Source organism: Myripristis murdjan, chromosome 10 (assembly GCF_902150065.1).
Source record: "Myripristis murdjan chromosome 10, fMyrMur1.1, whole genome shotgun sequence".
NCBI classification, from domain to species: Eukaryota; Metazoa; Chordata; class Actinopteri; order Holocentriformes; family Holocentridae; genus Myripristis; species Myripristis murdjan.
Genome location: NC_043989.1, coordinates 34,140,260 through 34,158,524, shown reverse-complemented (window position 1 = coordinate 34,158,524; position 18,265 = coordinate 34,140,260). Strand labels below are relative to the sequence as shown.

Sequence of the window (18,265 nt, the reverse complement as noted above, 5' to 3'; positions counted from 1 at the left end):
TGCATAAAGCCAACTGTAAGGAAACTGTAGAGTACTCATGGATTGCAACAAGTTAGTTGTGGAAGGAAATTCTTCAGGCTTGGATAACTGCTGTGGGAAAGGAATTCAGTATTAAGAGAATAAATGGGAATTTGGATTCTTGCGTTATACAGGTTTAATTCATACAGAATATCCGTTATCTTTTTTTTTTTTTTTTTTTTTTTTTAACTCATATAATTAATATTCAGTGCTGTAAAAGTGACGATACTACCACTTCCAGTCCAGTAGGCGGCGATATGCGTCATTTTCGCCATTATAATAACAAGGAAGAAAAACGAAGGGAAGAAGAAGAACCGCTAAACATTCAGGAAGTCGGAGAAATCAGGATCAGGATCAGTTTGCTTTTTAAGTAGTAGTTGCTGAGGTCAACAATATTTTTGGAGAAGGGAGCAGATATACGCAGTTTTCCCAGAAGTATGCTCGCGGCATTCACCGCGACTACTGATTTTGATTGGAAGTTTGGAAGTTTAGCGTTTCTGGACAGCAGATGATGGTACCTATGCGTCGCTGTTGGATACCGGACTGTTTCTAAAGAGCATCATTCACGTCTCTTTATTGACTGGGCCGTTTGGGTAGAAAAGAGACAGGTAGGTTAACATCTTCCACAGCCAGCATCATGTCTAATTCCTGCCTATTTCCTTCAGTTTAGTGTTCATGCTGTAGCCGAGCATGAAGGGTTGGGGGAAGGCTAACGTTATTGCCATTTTGCTATTTGTTTTAAGTTGACGTTAGCTACTGCTGTGCGAAACTGATAGTTACCACGTGAAAGACAGTTATGACATTTTGACAACGTTTTAAACTATTAATAAACGCGACATGCCAGCGATAAAGCAAACGTCTTTACCACTCATATGGCAAACAGTCACAAGTTGGGAAGTCAGCCGTTTGCTAGCTCGGTGGAAATGTTCATTAGTTCGTTAAGCTAACTAGCCAGGTGGGTATTGCTATCTTAGCTACCTAGCCAAATAGCTGGCATATGCTTATCGTTTGATATTTATATTTATATGTATGTGCACAGTGTTTTGCATTTACTTGTTTGCTGTTTTATTAAGTTTGTAGACGCCGTGCACATTTGTTTTCTGCGGTGGATTCATGTAGAAGATATTAGCTTTCCATTTAGCATCGGTGTAAGGTGGCATTTATAGCCTATTAATACTTGGTGCTGTTTGGGGTATCTTCGTGCATTACATGTGGCTCATACTGTAAAGACCAAGTTTGCTTGCCTGTATAGATAGCTTGCAATTGTGTGCGCTTGATAAAGTTTTTATGTTAAAGGCACACGCCTCGAGTTTATTTTTATAAGAAGCAGCAGCGCCCCTACAATCTCAACTTTGCGGCCAAACGAGCTATTGCAGCTATAGATGACGTAGGAAAGAGCAAAGACAACAAGCCTCGGCGCATGTTCCCAGTTCCATACCAAAACAATATTATTTTTGTACTGTTTGCCCCAAGCATAGTTGCGACAGAACGCAAATCAAAGACTGTACCTTTAAGAGTTCAGTTCAATAAACGTGAGCTAAACTGAACTGAACTAAAGAGACATGGCGGGATAGGAGCTTGGTGCGGCTGTCAGCGCTGACCAGCCTCAGAACAGCAGGTATTTACTGATCCAGTACCGACATGCACATAGATTGTACTTCCTCTGGTTGGCTATGAATCTGTTTTTTTTTTTTTTTTTTTTTTTTCCCAGAATAAAAATTATGGACAGATAATTAGTTATAGATTTCTTGATGAATCGTCATCTATATATATGATGTTGCACTGGTGTTAGACTAGGCTTTACTAGTGACTGATGTCAGTACAATTATTGGCTTTTGATGGTTTTAAGGACAATAGCCTACCAGTGATTTGAATATGTGGACTGTTTACTGCTGTTAACCCCCATTTCCATTGTAACAAAGCATTTTGCAAATCATGTGGGGGTATTAAAGATTTCACAACATAAAATCAATATCACCCAAATTTTTAAATCTGAGTTTTTGGTTGGAACAGCTGAGTCAATATCAGTTGAGACTTCCCAATGTCACACAAAAAAAGATGAGATTTTCCACTGAACTCCATATCCATTGTATAAAGTAGACCTTAAGCTGTTAGAAATGCATGTTGGTCAAGCTCCTGTACCTCCTGTATAAATTGACTGCAAGCATAGAAAGTACAAGCAAATTGCAAAATGTGTCCACACTGTCATGGGACAATTTCTAAATAGAGTAAATATGTTCTAATCATATATTGATTACAAAATGTAAATTTTCAGAAAGGTATTTGGTCCCTCATTCAGGAATATATTTTAGTTTCTGGAAAACATCTGTCAAAAATACAGAAATTATGGAAAAATATGTTTGTATATGTAAAATATGTGAAAGTTGTACTTTCTTTTCTGAATAAACTATAAATAAAGGTATCTGGTCAAACTTTGAAATTATACTGTTTGGCCCTAATCTCTTCAGAGCAACATCACACAAAAGGTTTTGATAACTTGTGAAAATAATTATTTATTCACATAAAACATGAACATGATGGGGTGGACCTTGGCATGACAGGGTGAACAGTAGTGAAGTGTCTCACATATTTAAAGGAAACAATGTTATGGTTTTGTCAAAGGTCCTTTTCTCACGTGGGGGAAGTAACCATTTGAACATGGCCTTCTATTGTTAAACTATGTACAATATTCTTTCGCCTACACGTAGGCTACGTAATTGTCCTCATATACACATCCAAGGACACCTACCGCAAAGATGGCTGCTGCCCATTAACTATATGTAGCGTATGTTTTGGCAAAATAATACAGTGAAATTCGAAAACTTGGAGTCAAACTTTATTTGGCATATACTGTATTGTAAAGAATGAAGCTCCCGAACACTGTATCTTAATTGCAAAGAACTTTAATAAACAAATGTTTTTTTGTCAAAACATGACTTTTTTCAGCTACTGTATTTTGAATTGTGCACAGGTAGGCTACATTTGGAAATGACACTCAACAACAGGAAAAAAAATAAAAATAAAATAAAACCTTCAACTAGAGGAACAAACAAACATTTCAAGTGGAGAAAGATTGATATAAACAAAACAAAAACATGTTGGTCCCTAAATGTACTTTAATAAGTAATTTTAGCCAAACCTCTGGTTATTGGAGTTGAAGTAGCTAATTGAGCATTACATTGAGATTCATTGACTATGGGATGAGGACATTTCCTGGATTGAGACAGGATGCCTGCATCATTGTTTCACAGCTCTGGCTGCTGTTTTTTTTTTTTTTTTTTTTTTTTTTATCATCCACCTCACTATTCTCTTATTTTTATTCTCTTCTGTTTCATTTTGCTTCCTCTTGCCTCTAACCACCCTGTTTGTTGTGGTTGTGTTCAGAATACAGGTCCATGTAATTGAGCCTCCAACAAGGCTAAGGGAGGAGGTATATATAACTCTGTCCCTTGACTTGGAAGTGATGGGTCCGAGGAGGAAGGCCACTAAACTCCAGCCTGTAGGAGGGTGCAGTCGAGGGGAGTTGGCCCTGAGACACAATGAGCCTAAAGACTATATCAACGAGCTTTCCCATGAAGTCCTCTGCCACATTTTCAGGTTTGTCCTTCAGCTCCTTTGATACATTCTCAAGTATTCAACAGCACCAGCCTCCTGACTAGTCTAGTCTCTGTTTTAACTGCTGGAAGTTCCTGAAGGTGGTAGTTTGGTTGAGACTAAAGGTATCAGGAATATAACTATATTTCTACTAGGGTTGTCACGATACTAAAATTTCAAACTCAATATCGATACCCAGGAAAATATTCGATTTTCAATACCGCGGGGATAAAATGACAAAAATTTAAAAGGCATAAAAAATATTTTTATTAAAATTAAAACTCAAAAATAGCCTTTTCAATCAAAAAATAAAAAATAAAATCACATTTTGTTTTCATTGTGCAAATTACAAAAATAACCCAAATAACATAATTTTACAACATTTTAACTTATAGTGCAAAAATAACAATGACATATGTTTTAGAACTACAAATTTACTACAAACTACTAAGTATTATTTAACAGTATTGTTTTATATGATTGACATTTTCTGGAACTGTGTCAATGGCGGCTTTGCGCATGCGCGATTCATTTGCTGCCTGGACGCGGAGCGGTGAGGGTCTCCTCTCTGCTCCTCTCCTGACTGCAGCTGCCTGCGACTGCCACGCGCGGCTCAAGAACAGGAACTGCAGAGGAACGATACGTGCTTTCATGTCAGTCTCCAAAATACCAGAAAAGTCGCTTTTGACAAAAAAAAGTCGCCATGGGGAGTTGGAAAGCGACTTTCTCGCTAAATCTGGCGACAAGTTGGCAACACTGGCCAAGTTGCCGGATCTCTGCCTACTGGGCGCTGTTTGGCTTGCGGCGCTGCCTGTCAAGTGCGCGTGACGCGCTCGTGCACTGTAGTATCAATACTTTGGCAAATTAATATCGTATCTGGACGGTAGACTGCCACAAATTGCGCTGACAAAGTTGTCTGTGTCAATTCACTTTAAGCCCTGAATATGGCATCAACCTTTTAGGAATTACAGCCAGTTTTATACATCGTCACCCCCTTTTCAGAAGCTCAAAAGCAATTGGACAAACTATACATAACACACATAACTATAATTATAAGGAATACAGTGGTCCCTCGTTAATCGCTGGACTTAAGTTCCAAAAATAACCCGCAATAGGCGAAATCCGCGAAGTAGTCAGCTTTATTTTTTACAATTATTACAGATGTTTTAAGGCTGTAAACCCCCTCACTACACACTTTATATACTTTTCTCAGACAGGCATTAACATTTTCTCACTTTTCTCTCTTGTTTAAACACTCTCAAAGTTCAAACCTTCAAAAGTAAGTCCAGGAAAGAAAAAAGCATGCAAAATTGCACTAAAAAAATCCGCAAAACTGCGAGGCCGCGAAAGGTGAACCGTGTTATAGCAAGAGACAACTGCATAGTCAATATTTGGAGGAAAATCCTTTGCAGTCTATGACTGCCTGAAGTCTGGAGCCCATGGACAACATCACCACATTCTGAGTTTCCTCCCTTGAGATGCTCTGCCAAGCCTTTACTGCAGCTCCTTCAGTTGCTGCTTGTTTGTGGGTCTTTCTCCCTTCAGTTTGGCCTCAGCAGGTGAAAAGCAGCTCAATTGGGTTGAGGTCTGGGGACTGACTTGGCCATTGAAGAATATTCGACTTGTTTGCTTTCAGTATCTCTTGGGTTGCTTTCGCAGTATGTTTTGGGTCATTGTCCATCTGCACTGTGAAGCAATGTCCTATGAGTTTTGTGGCATTTGCCTGAATGTGAGCAGATAGTAGAGCCCTATCCACAATTTTCCTGTGGGAGTTGCTGGGGAAACCATTATCAGCAATTATTTTACAAACTTCCGGTGCGCCAGCGGAAGTAGTAGTTTAGGTGGAAAAAGATTCGAGCTGGCTGGTGGTAACTGGTGTTTACGTTTGGTAAAGTTTCGTTTCATGGATTCAATGTTAGTGGTTGGATAAAGAAAAGGGTTTGTATTGTTGTGTGGTGAGATGCCCCGGAGTTTAGGGACATTGTGTGCTGTCCGTGGTTGTACATAAAACCAGAGAAAACTGAACGAATGGCTTAATTCGGAAAGCATTGAAACTGACCACCATCAGAAAGCTCCGGTTCTCTGCTTTCAGAAACTGTCTTAATTTTTTCGATAGCACCATTGGTTCAGGAGTTATGGTACTGAGAAGCTCATATTACAAACATGTGACACACCGGGGACTCTTCTGTGATTGGAGGGTAGAAATGTCAGTAGTCCTATGGAGTTACCGTAATGTCAGTATGGTAAAATCAGTAGGGTAAAACTAACCTGTCTCACGACGGTCTAATCCCAGTGTGTTTCTCCGGTTTCCGACGTTTTTTTAAGTTTCTGTATATCATAAAGGAGATATCGATATGTAAAGTAGGCATGCCGAATCCTGTCGGCGCCGACATCATCGGTTTAAGAGACATCTTTGCTGTCTTCCCCGGGCTTCATTAACCTGCGGTCCATCCTGTGGGTTGCAGTGCGTCACTGTAGTAGCTCCGAGCTGGCAGAGCTGAGCTCCGGAGGGCTCCGGCCCACTTTAACCCCTGGCTGTCTCCCATTTTTGTTAGTAACTTCTCTTGTTGTCAGATGATTTTGATATGATACAACTGCATGATTGATTTAAATTCATTCTTGGTTTTAAAGTAGCCAATGCCATAGACGAGTCTCTCTCTCTCTCTCTCTCTCTCTCTCTCTCTCTCTCTCTCTCTCTCTCTCTCTCTCTCTCTGTCTCTCTGTCACACACACACACACAAAGTAGCGAGCTAACTAATGTTGTAAAAGACGAGACTGTAACGTAAACAAATTGCTACTTCCGCGTTCTGCTCGAGTCAACCGGATGTTTCACCCACAACCCCGGAAACGCTCCAGGAAAATTGTGGATAAACATCAGAATTCATCCTGCTACTTCCATCAGCAGTCAGATCATCAGTTAACACTAGTGACCCAGTTCCATTGGCAGCCATACATGCCCATGCCATAACACTGCCTCCACCATGTTGGACAGATGATGTGCTCTGCTTTGAGTCATGAGCTGTTCCTGTGGGTTGAGGAGGAGGCAGATGATTTGTGGGTGGGGGGTGGGGGTACCAAAAGGAAAGAAAAAACTAAAGAGTATTTCAAATTATTATGGGTATTGTTATAAAATTATTATGGGTAGGCCTATTATAAAATGGGTTTCTTTATAAAAATATAAAACAGTCTCAGTAGCCCGGTATAATGTGATACCCCAAGTGCTCCTGCTGTCTCTCTCTGCAAAAATGGATACATGAAAAAGAAAAAACCTGACGAGCAGCCGATTCAACATGTGTAATAATAACAATAGTAATAATAGGCCAAACAGTATTTTTATATTTGACTGTATTTTCATTATTGAAAACACAGTGTAGCACTTTCGTCACTATTCAATAAAACAATTGCGCTACTCACAAAAAGTTAGTGATATCCGGCTTTCGGGTGAAATTTCAGGATGAACCTGAAATGCATTATAACCTTTACAGGTGAACTTAATGTGACCTTCTGTAAACTTTTGAATGCACATGTCCAACTGTTCAATATTTCAGTACTTTTTGCACAAGTTGCTGTTCTCTGACAAGGAGTTTAACGGCAAAATTCACATCAGGTGTTTGATCCATGAATCAACCAATAAATTCAATTAGAATTGGCATTTAAACAGTTCTCCTCATCATGCTGTTCACATCTTGACATCATGAGACCAAGACGACACATCAGTACAGAACTGCCCTACACTTTGTGAATGGTACAGTGACGTCGTTGTCAAGCTGTAATTGATGCTCAAGGGCACATGACAAGTTATTGACACTGACATTTTTTGTTGTGGTATATCCACCACTGTTGTTGGCTTTTGTTTCAAGAAATTGTTTGAGATGAAGAAATCACCAGTGTATGCTTCTACTTAAATGCCCTACTTTCATGATATAATATCACTGTAGCGTGAACTTTTTACATTTTCCATAAATTTGACCCAAAAGTCAAATATCCCTAACTTTTTGTGAGTAGTGTATTTGGCTACTGGACCAGTATCTAGGCTCAAAGGGAGTGGTGGCATAAACTAGAAATAACAAGACCAGAGACTTTTTTTTTTTTTTTTTAAATTTGGAAAATAAATCAATGAAATAAAATATGTACAATAAATATACACTACTCACAAAAAGTTAGGGATATTCGGCTTTCAGGTGAAATTTCAGGATGAACCTAAAATGCATTATGACCTTTACAGGTGAATTTAATGTGACCTTCTGTAAACTTTTGAATGCACATGTCCAACTGTTCAATGTTTCAGTACTTTTTGCACAAGTTGCTGTTCTCTAACAAGGAGTTTAATGGCAAAATTCACAACAGGTGTTTGATCCATGAATCGACCAATAAATTTCCTGGTTCAATTAGAATTGGTATTTAAACAGTCCTCCTCATCATGCTGTTCACATTTTGACATCATGAGACCAAGACGACACCTAACAATTGATCAGCAGCACCTCACCATTGCGAGGCTTCAAACAGGATGTCCTCAGACGGAAGTGGCCACTGAGCTTAGAGTGTCAAAGAGTGTCATCAGTAGGTTGCAACAGAGATACAGAGAGACTGGAAGAGTCACAGAAAGGCATAGAAGTGGACGTCCTTTGGCCACATCCCACACTGATGACCGCTTCATTGTGAACAGTGCCCTGCGGAACCGGATGATGAATGCCACTCAACTCCAGGTACGTTTAAGGAAGGTGAGAGGCACCCAAGTGTCACGTCAGACCATTCGAAACCGTTTACATCAGCATGGTCTGCGTGCTAGACGACCTGCAAGGGTACCTGACCACACCACCAGGCACAGGTGTCATTGTCTTGCATGGGCCAGGGGGCATTTACGCTGGACGAGGGACCAGTGGGCCTCAGTGCTGTTCTCTGATGAAAGCCGATTCATGTTGAGCAGAAATGATGGCTGCCAACGATGTTGGAGACGTCAAGGAGAGCACTATGCATCAGCCACTGTTGTCACCAGACGAGCCTTTGGTGGTGGTGGTGTTACTGTGTGGGCAGGTGTGTCTGGTCAATACAGAACTGCCCTAATGGTGCAGTGACAAGCCCATACTACCTGAATAACATCATTAATCCAGTCATTGTGCCCCTTCATGAACAACACAGGCCTAATTTCATCCTCATGGACGACAATGCTCCAGCTCATCGAGGTCGTATCATTAGGGAACGGTTGCTGTAGACTGGGTTGCCTCAGATGGAGTGGCCTGCACTTTCTCCAGACCTGAATCCCATAGAAAACCTATGGGATCAGCTGAGTCGCCGTGTAGAGGCTCGGAGCTCTGTACCCCAGAACCTCAATGTCCTGAGGGCCGCCCTTCAAGAAGAGTGGGATGCCATGCCTCAGCAGACAATAAATCGACTTGTGAACAGCAGGAGACGTCGTTGTCAAGCTGGAATTGATGCTCAAGGGCACATGACAAGTTATTGAGACATTGACATTTTTTGTTGTGGTATACCCACCACTGTTGTTGGCTTTTGTTTCAAGAAATTGTTTGAGATGAGGAAATCACCAGTGCATGCTTCTACTTAAATGCCCTACTTTCATGATATAATATCACTGTAGCGTGAACTTTTTACATTTTCCGTAAATTTCACCTGAAAGCCAAATATCCCTAACTTTTTGTGAGTAGTGTGTATATATACAAATAATATTCTTCAACTCTTTTTGATACCTCTTATGTTGGAAAGAGTTAAAATATTTTAGTGATGTGTTTCGATAGTAGTGTGTGTACATATACACACACACACACACACACACACACACATATATGTGTTTGTGTGTGTATACAGTACACGCCGAAAGTTTGGACACACCTTCTCATTCAATGCGTTTTCTTTATTTTCATGACTATTTACATTGTAGATTCTCACTGAAGGAATCAAAACTATGAATGAACACATGTGGAATTATGTACTTAACAAAAAAAGGTGAAAAAACTGAAAACATGTTTTATATTCTAGTTTCTTCAAAATAGCCACCCTTTACTCTGATTACTGCTTTGCACACTCTTGGCATTCTCTCGATGAGCTTCAAGAGGTAGTCACCTGAAATGGTTTTCACTTCACACGTGTGCCTTATCAGGGTTAATTAGTGGAATTTCTTGCTTTATCAATGGGGTTGGGACCATCAGTTGTGTTGTGCAGAAGTCAGGTTACTACACAGCCGACAGCCCTATTGGACAACTGTTAAAATTCATATTATGGCAAGAACCAATCAGCTAACTAAAGAAAAACGAGTGGCCATCATTACTTTAAGAAATGAAGGTCAGTCAGTCCAGAAAATTCCAAAAACTTTAAATGTGTCCCCAAGTGGAGTCGCAAAAACCATCAAGCGCTACAACGAAACTGGCACACATGAGGACTGACCCAGGAAAGGAAGACCAATGCTGTGTCTCAAATCGCACACTTCTGCACTTACACTTAGTATTTTGAGTGCATAAGTGCGTTCACACTGAAAATACTAACAAAATGCAGTGCACTGCAAATTACCCGGATGTACACTCAAAACGGTCAAAAAGTTGAGTGTGGAACGATGGACACTTATCACCCTCACGGCACCACTGACCGGAAGTAGCTAGCTAAAAAAGCTGAGTTTACTTTTCGTTTTACGACTGTTAATATGTCACTTTATTAAGTTTTAATTTTTTTTCAGGCGAGGAAGTAACTACGTAGATTCCAAATATGTGGTCAGTTTGTCCAAACAACGTCTGTTTTGAAAATTGCTTCGACGTTTTCGGATAACTCTCAAGCTAGCGATTGTGCAAAGTACAGTCACTTCCGGTTGTTTACAAAAATAAAAACCTAATACATTAGAAGCAGTGGTGATGCTTTTATTTTGAAGATAGGATATGTACACGTCTACTTCTGGATAACTTTACCACCGAAAACCAAAGTCGGCTCCGTCGACATCAGGCGGACCAGCCGCGGCTCCGGTCGGCATCAGGCGGACCAGCCGCGGCTCCGGTCGGCATCAGGCGGGCCGGTCGCGGCTCCGGCTGGTACCGCGCCCACCCGGGCGGGTCTGCCGGATCTGACAGGTGAGCGGCCGGTGCCGCGGGGCTCGCCTGATGCCGACTCATTTCCGGTAAGTGCACAACGGGAAGTGCGGCAATTGAGACACCCTTCTCTGTCAAAATTCGCGCACTGTGCCGGTAAGTGTACTGTCAGCTAAGTGTACTAACAGACAGTGCACTAACGGAAGTGCGCGATTTGAGACACAGCACAAGAGTCACCTCTGCTTCTGAGGACAAGTTCATCCGAGTCACCAGCCTCAGAAATCGCAACTTAACAGCAGCTCAGATCAGAGACCAGATAAATGCCACACAGAGTTCTAGCAGCAGACCCATCTCTAGAACAACTGTTAAGAGGAGACTGCGCCAATCAGGCCTTCATGGTCAAATAGCTGCTAGGAAACCACTGCTAAGGAGAGGCAACAAGCAGAAGAGATTTGTTTGGGCCAAGAAACACAAGGAATGGACATTACACCAGTGGAAATCTGTGCTTTGGTCTGATGAGTCCAAATTTGAGATCTTTGGTTCCAACCGCCGTATCTTTGTGAGACGCAGAAAAGGTGAACGGATGGATTCCACATGCCTGGTTCCCACTGTGAAGCATGGAGGAGGAGGTGTGATGGTGTGGGGGTGTTTTGCTGGTGATACTGTTGGGAATTTATTCATTCAGATATCATATATATCTAAATATATAGATATAGATATCTATATAGATATATATAGATATAGATATCTATATAGATATATATAGATAGATATCTATAGATAGATATCAATAGATATCTATCTATAGATATATATTAGAAATTAGACCGGTCTTTTAATTTTTATGTGTTTCTTTCTTTTGGATCAACTCCCTTTCTTACTTTCTTTCCTTGTTATTTTTCCATTAAACACTTTTCTTCACCTTACATTACAAGGATACAAGGAAGTTTATTTGTCATTATACAACAGGTTGAATAATGAAATTAAAGTGTGGTTCCCTCTTGATTGATTAATTGATTGATTGTGTAGAAAGTAGAATTATTAAGCCTGGAGGAGTTCAGATGGTACATTTAGTAGTCTCACAGCCTGAGGGAAGAAGCTGCTCTGTAGTCTGGTGGTACGGCAGTGAATACTTCTGTATCTTTTGCCCGACAGCCACCATCATCCCTGTGCCTAAAAAGTCTGCAGTGTCTGATCTAAATGACTACCGCCCTGTGGCACTCACCCCCATCCTGATTAATTGCTTTGAGAAACTGGTTCTCCAGCACATAAAGAACAACATTCCTGCCAGTCTGGACCCTCAGCAGTTTGCATTCAGAACCAACAGATCCACAGAGGATGCCAATGCTGTTTGTTGATTTCAGCTCAGCTTTCAACACAATCTCCCCCATGAAGCTGATTGGAAAACTGAGCATCAGTACCACTCTCTGCAACTGGATACTGGACTTCCTCACAAACAGACCCCAGTCAGTTCGGATTGGCAGTCTCTCCTCCTCCACTCTAGTGCTCAACACCGGAGCCCCCCAGGGCTGTGTGCTCAGCCACCTCCTGTTCACGCTGTACACCCACGACTGCAACCCCCGACATGGAGAGAACTCTATACATTATACAACCTGTTGTATAATGACCAATAAACTTCCTTGTATTCTTGTATCCTTGTATACGTTGAAAATATTCAGAATGTTCAAAATGTTCAGTTTCAGAATGTTCACTTAATATTCAGTTCTGGTTCATCAATGAAATTCCTATAATACAAATGTCTTATATACTGTACAATTCAGTTCATTTCCGTTGTTGTATCCAATCCAGTTTTTATCAGTTCAGTGCAATTTATCCAAACCGTGCGGGTTAGGGTCCGGTTGTGTTGAATGGGTTACAGGTCCTGGGGTAGGCTCGCCATTGAATTCTATCGGAGTGTCGTGTATGCTGATTGCGGTTACACAGAAGAAAGGGGGTCTTTGTCCGCGTCGGGCTGTCTTCACAGGTCGGGTAAAAAACCTGGCCTGCATAATGGCCATAAACAATACATAAAACAATTAATTGTCTTTCCAACCAAAAGGAATGGGTAACTCTCTCAATAAAGGCTACATGGCTGTTGCAGGGGAATAACTGCTCCGCTCACTGTTGAGTGTGTTGCCATGGTTACCGTCTAACAAAACGTTACTACTATTCAGCATAAAAGGGATTATTAACGTTAAGGCTACACTTTCAGATAGTAAAACAAATAAAACTTATCAGATTTACTTGTTTATAATATGTTTGGTTGATTATTTACCGCTGACTCGTTACTGTGTAACATATTCATTCAGACTTAGAAGTGGGAAGTAACAATTGAAAACCAAAACCGTCTTCAATTGTTTCATAAATCACTACTGGGATGTAGCAGGGTATATTGTCCGTTTTGAAATGAGTGATTTTCCTTATAGGTGTTTATATTTCCGTTGGATCTGGTATTAACTTTTTCCGTGGGGTTTCTGTCTTTTTAGGGCCCAAGCGCTGGAACAGCGCGAAGCCCTATTGTATCTGTAAGGTTTCTTTTTCTTCTTCTCCTTCTCCTTCTCACTTATTATTACGTCTCTTTGACACTTAATTTGCACCCCCTAAACATGCTCAAAAACTCACCAAATTCAGCATGTACATCAGGTCTGACAAAAAATTCGATAAAATCAAAAATTGGAACCCCCCGGTGCAAAAATGGACTCTGTAGCGCCACCTAGGGACGCAAAGGCAGCTGCTGCGGCCCACAGGAATGTGATAGAAAGACCAAACCAAAGCCGAAATGTAGATCTCATCAAGCCCGACATTTTTCGTGCTCGTGCCCCCCACCTAAAATCAACAGGAAGGCCGCAATTTGCGTTTGAAAGTCACGTTTTCGCCCAAATTTTCACTTTGCAGAAAATCGATCTCCTCCCAGGGCGTTAATCGGCTTGAAAACTTAATACATGACAGAGTAAACAGTGCTTAACAAAAGTTCTTTAAGGTTAATTACTAATTCGAACCATTTGGGTTTTATAAGCCCTCAAAGTCAGACTGTCCACAACCAGCAACTCCACTTTTTCCCATGGACTCTGGTGTGAATAAGCAGCCACTTGGCCTGACACTACGCACTAATTAGGCCCCAGCAGTCTAAAGAAAAAGTCTGACAGCTTTCAAACCTATGCCGATGGACAGAGGACGAAAATTCCTACAAAAATATGATCTTTTGGTGTGGATTTGAACAAGTTTGTGACCGCTGTGAAGACCTGTTTAACAGTTTTTGACTCTGGTCTGCTCTGCTCTGCTCTGCACTCTCTGTCTGTTGACACACTCTAGCTGGCTGCCCATCCCCCCACAGACCCACCGTGAGATCTCAGAGGGAGCAGAAACAACTCTCAAACTACATCAACTTAAAACACTTGAAAAAATGGACCGTTCCCGACGGGCACGAGGTGGACGCGGGGCACGGGTGCGAGCGCCCGTCCAACACTGCTTGCAACTTTAATATATGTTTATATTTTTATGGTTATTAATGTTATATTTATATATTTATTGCGGTTTCCCAGTCATGGGATACAACAGTCAAATATAAAAATACAGATTCCTCTACCTGTTCCACTGTTATAAAACATAGCTGCACAACTTGGTGGGTATTATGCTGGTAATTTCTCTGCGTGAGAAAAACAAGGTGTGGCATGTGAGCGTGTGAACAGGTTGAAATGCATGTGTCTCATGCCCAATGCGTGAGACTTGAGAGCTTTGAGTAGCCGAAATCAAAACATTAACCCGTTATCACATAATCCCGTGATCATAAATTATTTACTTTTTTCATAGTTTGTACATAGAATAAAAACAATTTCAAAGTGTTAAACGTGTACAATGTGGCATTGTGATGATACCACCGGAAGGTAAGTATACGCGATGCTAATAGCTCTTCTCCCTAGTGCAACCTTTTTATGTCAATTGTGCAGGTAAAATAATGGCTGCCTCCATAGGTAAAAATATGTACTAAACAATGTGGATTTTTATAGCAATGGCCATATTTTATCTTTTTCTAACAACATACAGCCATTCAAGTATAAGAGAACAATCGTGGTTTATTAAGGCTTACAAGTCAGCATAGTCGGGGTTCCAATCAGTGTTGTCATGAACATTGCATCATTCACCTGAGACAGGTGTCATAATTCTTGCTGCTCTCTGCGGAGGACAGCAAGATGTATGAGAAAACAATATGTAACAGATAAAAACACTGAAACGTAAATGACGGTGTGTGTGTGTGTGTGTGTGTGTGTGTGTGTGTGTGTGTGTGTGTGTGTGTGTGTGTGTGTATAGATACCTGCCCATGAAGGACATCATGTGTATGGAGTGTCTTTCCAGAAAGCTCAGAGAGGCTGTCACTTTGTACTTGCGAGTGGTTAAAGTGGTGGATCTATGTGCCAGTCGCTGGTGGGAGTACATGCCTTCAGGTAAGGGCTCTAACTGCTATTACAAACAGTACCAGTGCTACCAGGTTTCAGTGGCCAAGGGGTATCTGGGAACATATTTGTGATACCATGATGTCAAATAACTTTTTAAGTATCTAAATGACTGTGAACTGTCTGAGACTTTTTCTTAACGATATTCCTTGCTCCTTTTATGTTGTTGGCTAATGTTACATCAGTGTTTCCATCATCTAACAGTATGGGAAAATTATTTGTTCTTACAAGCCATGACAAATGCCAGTTGCTTATAACATTTTCAGAACTGGAGATACGGTGAAAATGGTACTGCCAGGCTGTGGCACCTGTTTTCTTTCCTCCATTACCAGTAAATCAGTTTCCCTCCATATCTACATATTTGTTTTGATTGACATTCTATTTTGCACCCTTTTATTTCTGAATTGAGAACACTTATTCATACTTCATGTGAAGCTGACAGCAGTCCTAACTGTTGATAATATTATTGCTCATATTGATCCAAAGAATAATCAGGTGTTACTGTGTTGTTTTATCTAGGTTTCACAGACAGCAGCTTTCTGCTGCTCCTGAGGAAGATGCCAGATCTGGAGCAGCTGTATGGCCTCCACCCTCGATACCTGGAGAGAAGACGAGTCAGAGGCTATGAGGCTTTCAGTATACCTGGAGTACTGGAGGCTCTACAGTCCTGTCCCAATCTACTGGTCAGTGTCAGCAGAGTTTCCAACTCTTGACACCTGTTCCTATCTGAAAATGGTGCAAGCTAGATAGTGGAGGGGCTGACCAAAAAAATAAACGGAGTGCCAGAATAGTCACAAAGCAGCTGTTGGGCTATTTACACCCTCCCTCACACAAAAAAATGTTGCATGCATGGTTGCATGTCGCTTCATAACCTAAGTTGATGAGGCTGTTCCCACCGGGTATTAACAACCGTTTTGAGAAATCTAAATACAAGACAGCAGTCAATCCATCCGCACACACGTGGCATTAACATGCATCTCCAAATGCATCTCGCCTGCCCAGTTGTATTCAGATCTCACTTTCCCACTCTATATGAGAGAGAGAGAGAGAAAGAGAGAGAGACAGAGAGAGACAGAAAGGAGAGAGATTGAGAGAGACAGAAAGGAGAGAGATAGAGACAGAAAGAAAGAAAGAAACAGACAGAAAGAACGAGAGACAGACAGAACAAAAGAGAGACAGACAGACAGATAGACAAAGAAAGAAAGAGAGACAGACAAAGAAAGCCAGACAGACAGACAGAAACAAAGAAAGAAAGAGAGACAGACAGAAAGAGAGTAAAATAAAATTCCTGCTATGCTAGTCCTCCTATCACACAAAAATAAAACTAAAACGGTATTTAACAAAAGGTGGATAAATCAACTGGTAATATTTCTGTGGTATGCCCGTGGTTACTGCAACGCTACATGGCCGCTATAATATATCTTTTGTATTCCTATAGTAAGTATCGCGTCAAGGGTTAGAAAGAATGTGTTAAATTGCGCTAGGGCATGAAATTTAAGAGCTCCCCAAATTTCTTGCACCATATTTTTAGGGGAGCTCATGTCATGAGTTTTTATTTCTTAACCAGGTGCTTTACAGTCGTCCTGCACTTTATTCTCTATTGGAAAAGTGACGTTCTGGCTGGTGTCAGGGTTAGTAGGCGGTCCCTCAGTCCATCTTGGGACACATGTCTGTTTACATCTGTAACGCAGTGCGGACACGAGCATCCCAGACCACCGCTGAATGCACCCTGAGATCCGATCACTCTGGATGCATTGACGATGCATTCCTGCTGTTTATACCTCTACTCCTGCTGTACGGTGTCCCACCCAAGTATGTGAATATCTTCAGAGCCCTGTACCACAACTCCACCTGCAGAGTTAGAACTAGCAATGGCATTACCGACGAATTCGACATTGTGACCGGTGTGAGGCAGGGGTGTATCCTTTCACCCCTACTCTTTCTCATCGTCAACAACTTCGTGATGAGGAAGACTCTTGCCGGAACAGACTTCGGGATCAAGTGGGGACAGAGCAGACTGGCCGACTTGGACTTCGCAGATGACCTGGCACTCATGAGTCACACCCACAGCACACTCCAAGAGATGACCAACAATCTCCACGAGCACGGAGGGAAGGTTGGCCTACAGATTAACCATGAAAAAACCAAGGCTATGTCTGTTGGGCAGCACCAACACCACCCACCACTCTCACTAGGCAAAGACATCATCGAATACGTCCAAAACTTCACATACCTTGGCAGCAACATCTCGGAGATGTGGAGAAGGACGTCCGGACAAGGATTGGCAAAGCTTCTGGAGTGTTCCAACGGCTCCATAACATATGGGCGTCTAAGTCTGTGTTGAACACAATTTACCCTCTCCAACAACGCTGTGTCTAACCCATGGGGATGGGAGTCAGTCAGTCACATATGGTGCATTCAGAAAGTATTCAGACCCCTTTCACTTTTTTTTTTAGGGCCCGAGCACTGTCCCAGTGCGAAGCCCTATTGTATTTGCTTTGTTTTTTTCTTCTTCTTATTAGGGCCCGAGCACTGTCCCAGTGCGAAGCCCTATTGTTTTTGTAAGGTTTCTTTTTTTTTTTTTTTCTTATTATTATTATTACACCACTTTGACGCTTAATTTGACCCCCTAAACATGCTCAAAAACTCACCAAATTCGGCACGCACATCAGGTCTGGCGAAAAATTCGATAAAATCAAAAATCGAACCCCCCAGGTGCAAAAATGGGCTCGGTAGCGCCACCTAGGGACGCAAAGGCAGCCCCTGCGGCCCACAGGAATGTCATAGAAAGACCAAACCAGCGCCGAAACGTAGATCTCATCAAGCCCGACATTTTTCGTGCCGTGCCCCCCACCTAAAACCAACAGGAAGTCCGCAATTTGCATTTGAACGTCACGTTTTCACCCAAATTTCCACTTTGCATGAAATCTATCTCCTCCCAGGGCGTTACTTTTATTGGCTTGCAAATTAATAGATGACAGAGGACATAGTGCTTAACAAAAGTTCAGAAGGAATTTACATTCCTTCGAACCGTTTGGATTTCAGAAGGCCTCAAAGTCAGAGTGTCCACAACCAGCGCCTCCACTTTTTCCCATGGACCCTGGTGGGAATAATGTCCTAGGGGCTAATTAGGCCCTTGGTGACTAAAGTCAAAGTCTGACAGCTTGCAAACCT

General features: G+C 41.6%; 1 protein-coding gene across 1 annotated transcript in view; it reads left to right on the top strand.

Annotated features, from left to right (window-relative positions):
- Positions 1-327: 327 nt before the first annotated feature.
- The window catches only part of fbxo38 (F-box protein 38), a 119,125-nt gene continuing 101,187 nt past the window's right edge, over positions 328-18,265 (top strand). Inside the window, exons 1-4 of the mRNA XM_030061678.1 lie at positions 328-626; positions 3,403-3,615; positions 14,949-15,082; positions 15,611-15,774. Coding sequence (XP_029917538.1) covers positions 3,482-3,615; positions 14,949-15,082; positions 15,611-15,774 — 432 coding nt within the window. The 5' untranslated portion in view covers positions 328-626; positions 3,403-3,481. The remainder of the gene's footprint in view (positions 627-3,402; positions 3,616-14,948; positions 15,083-15,610; positions 15,775-18,265) is intronic.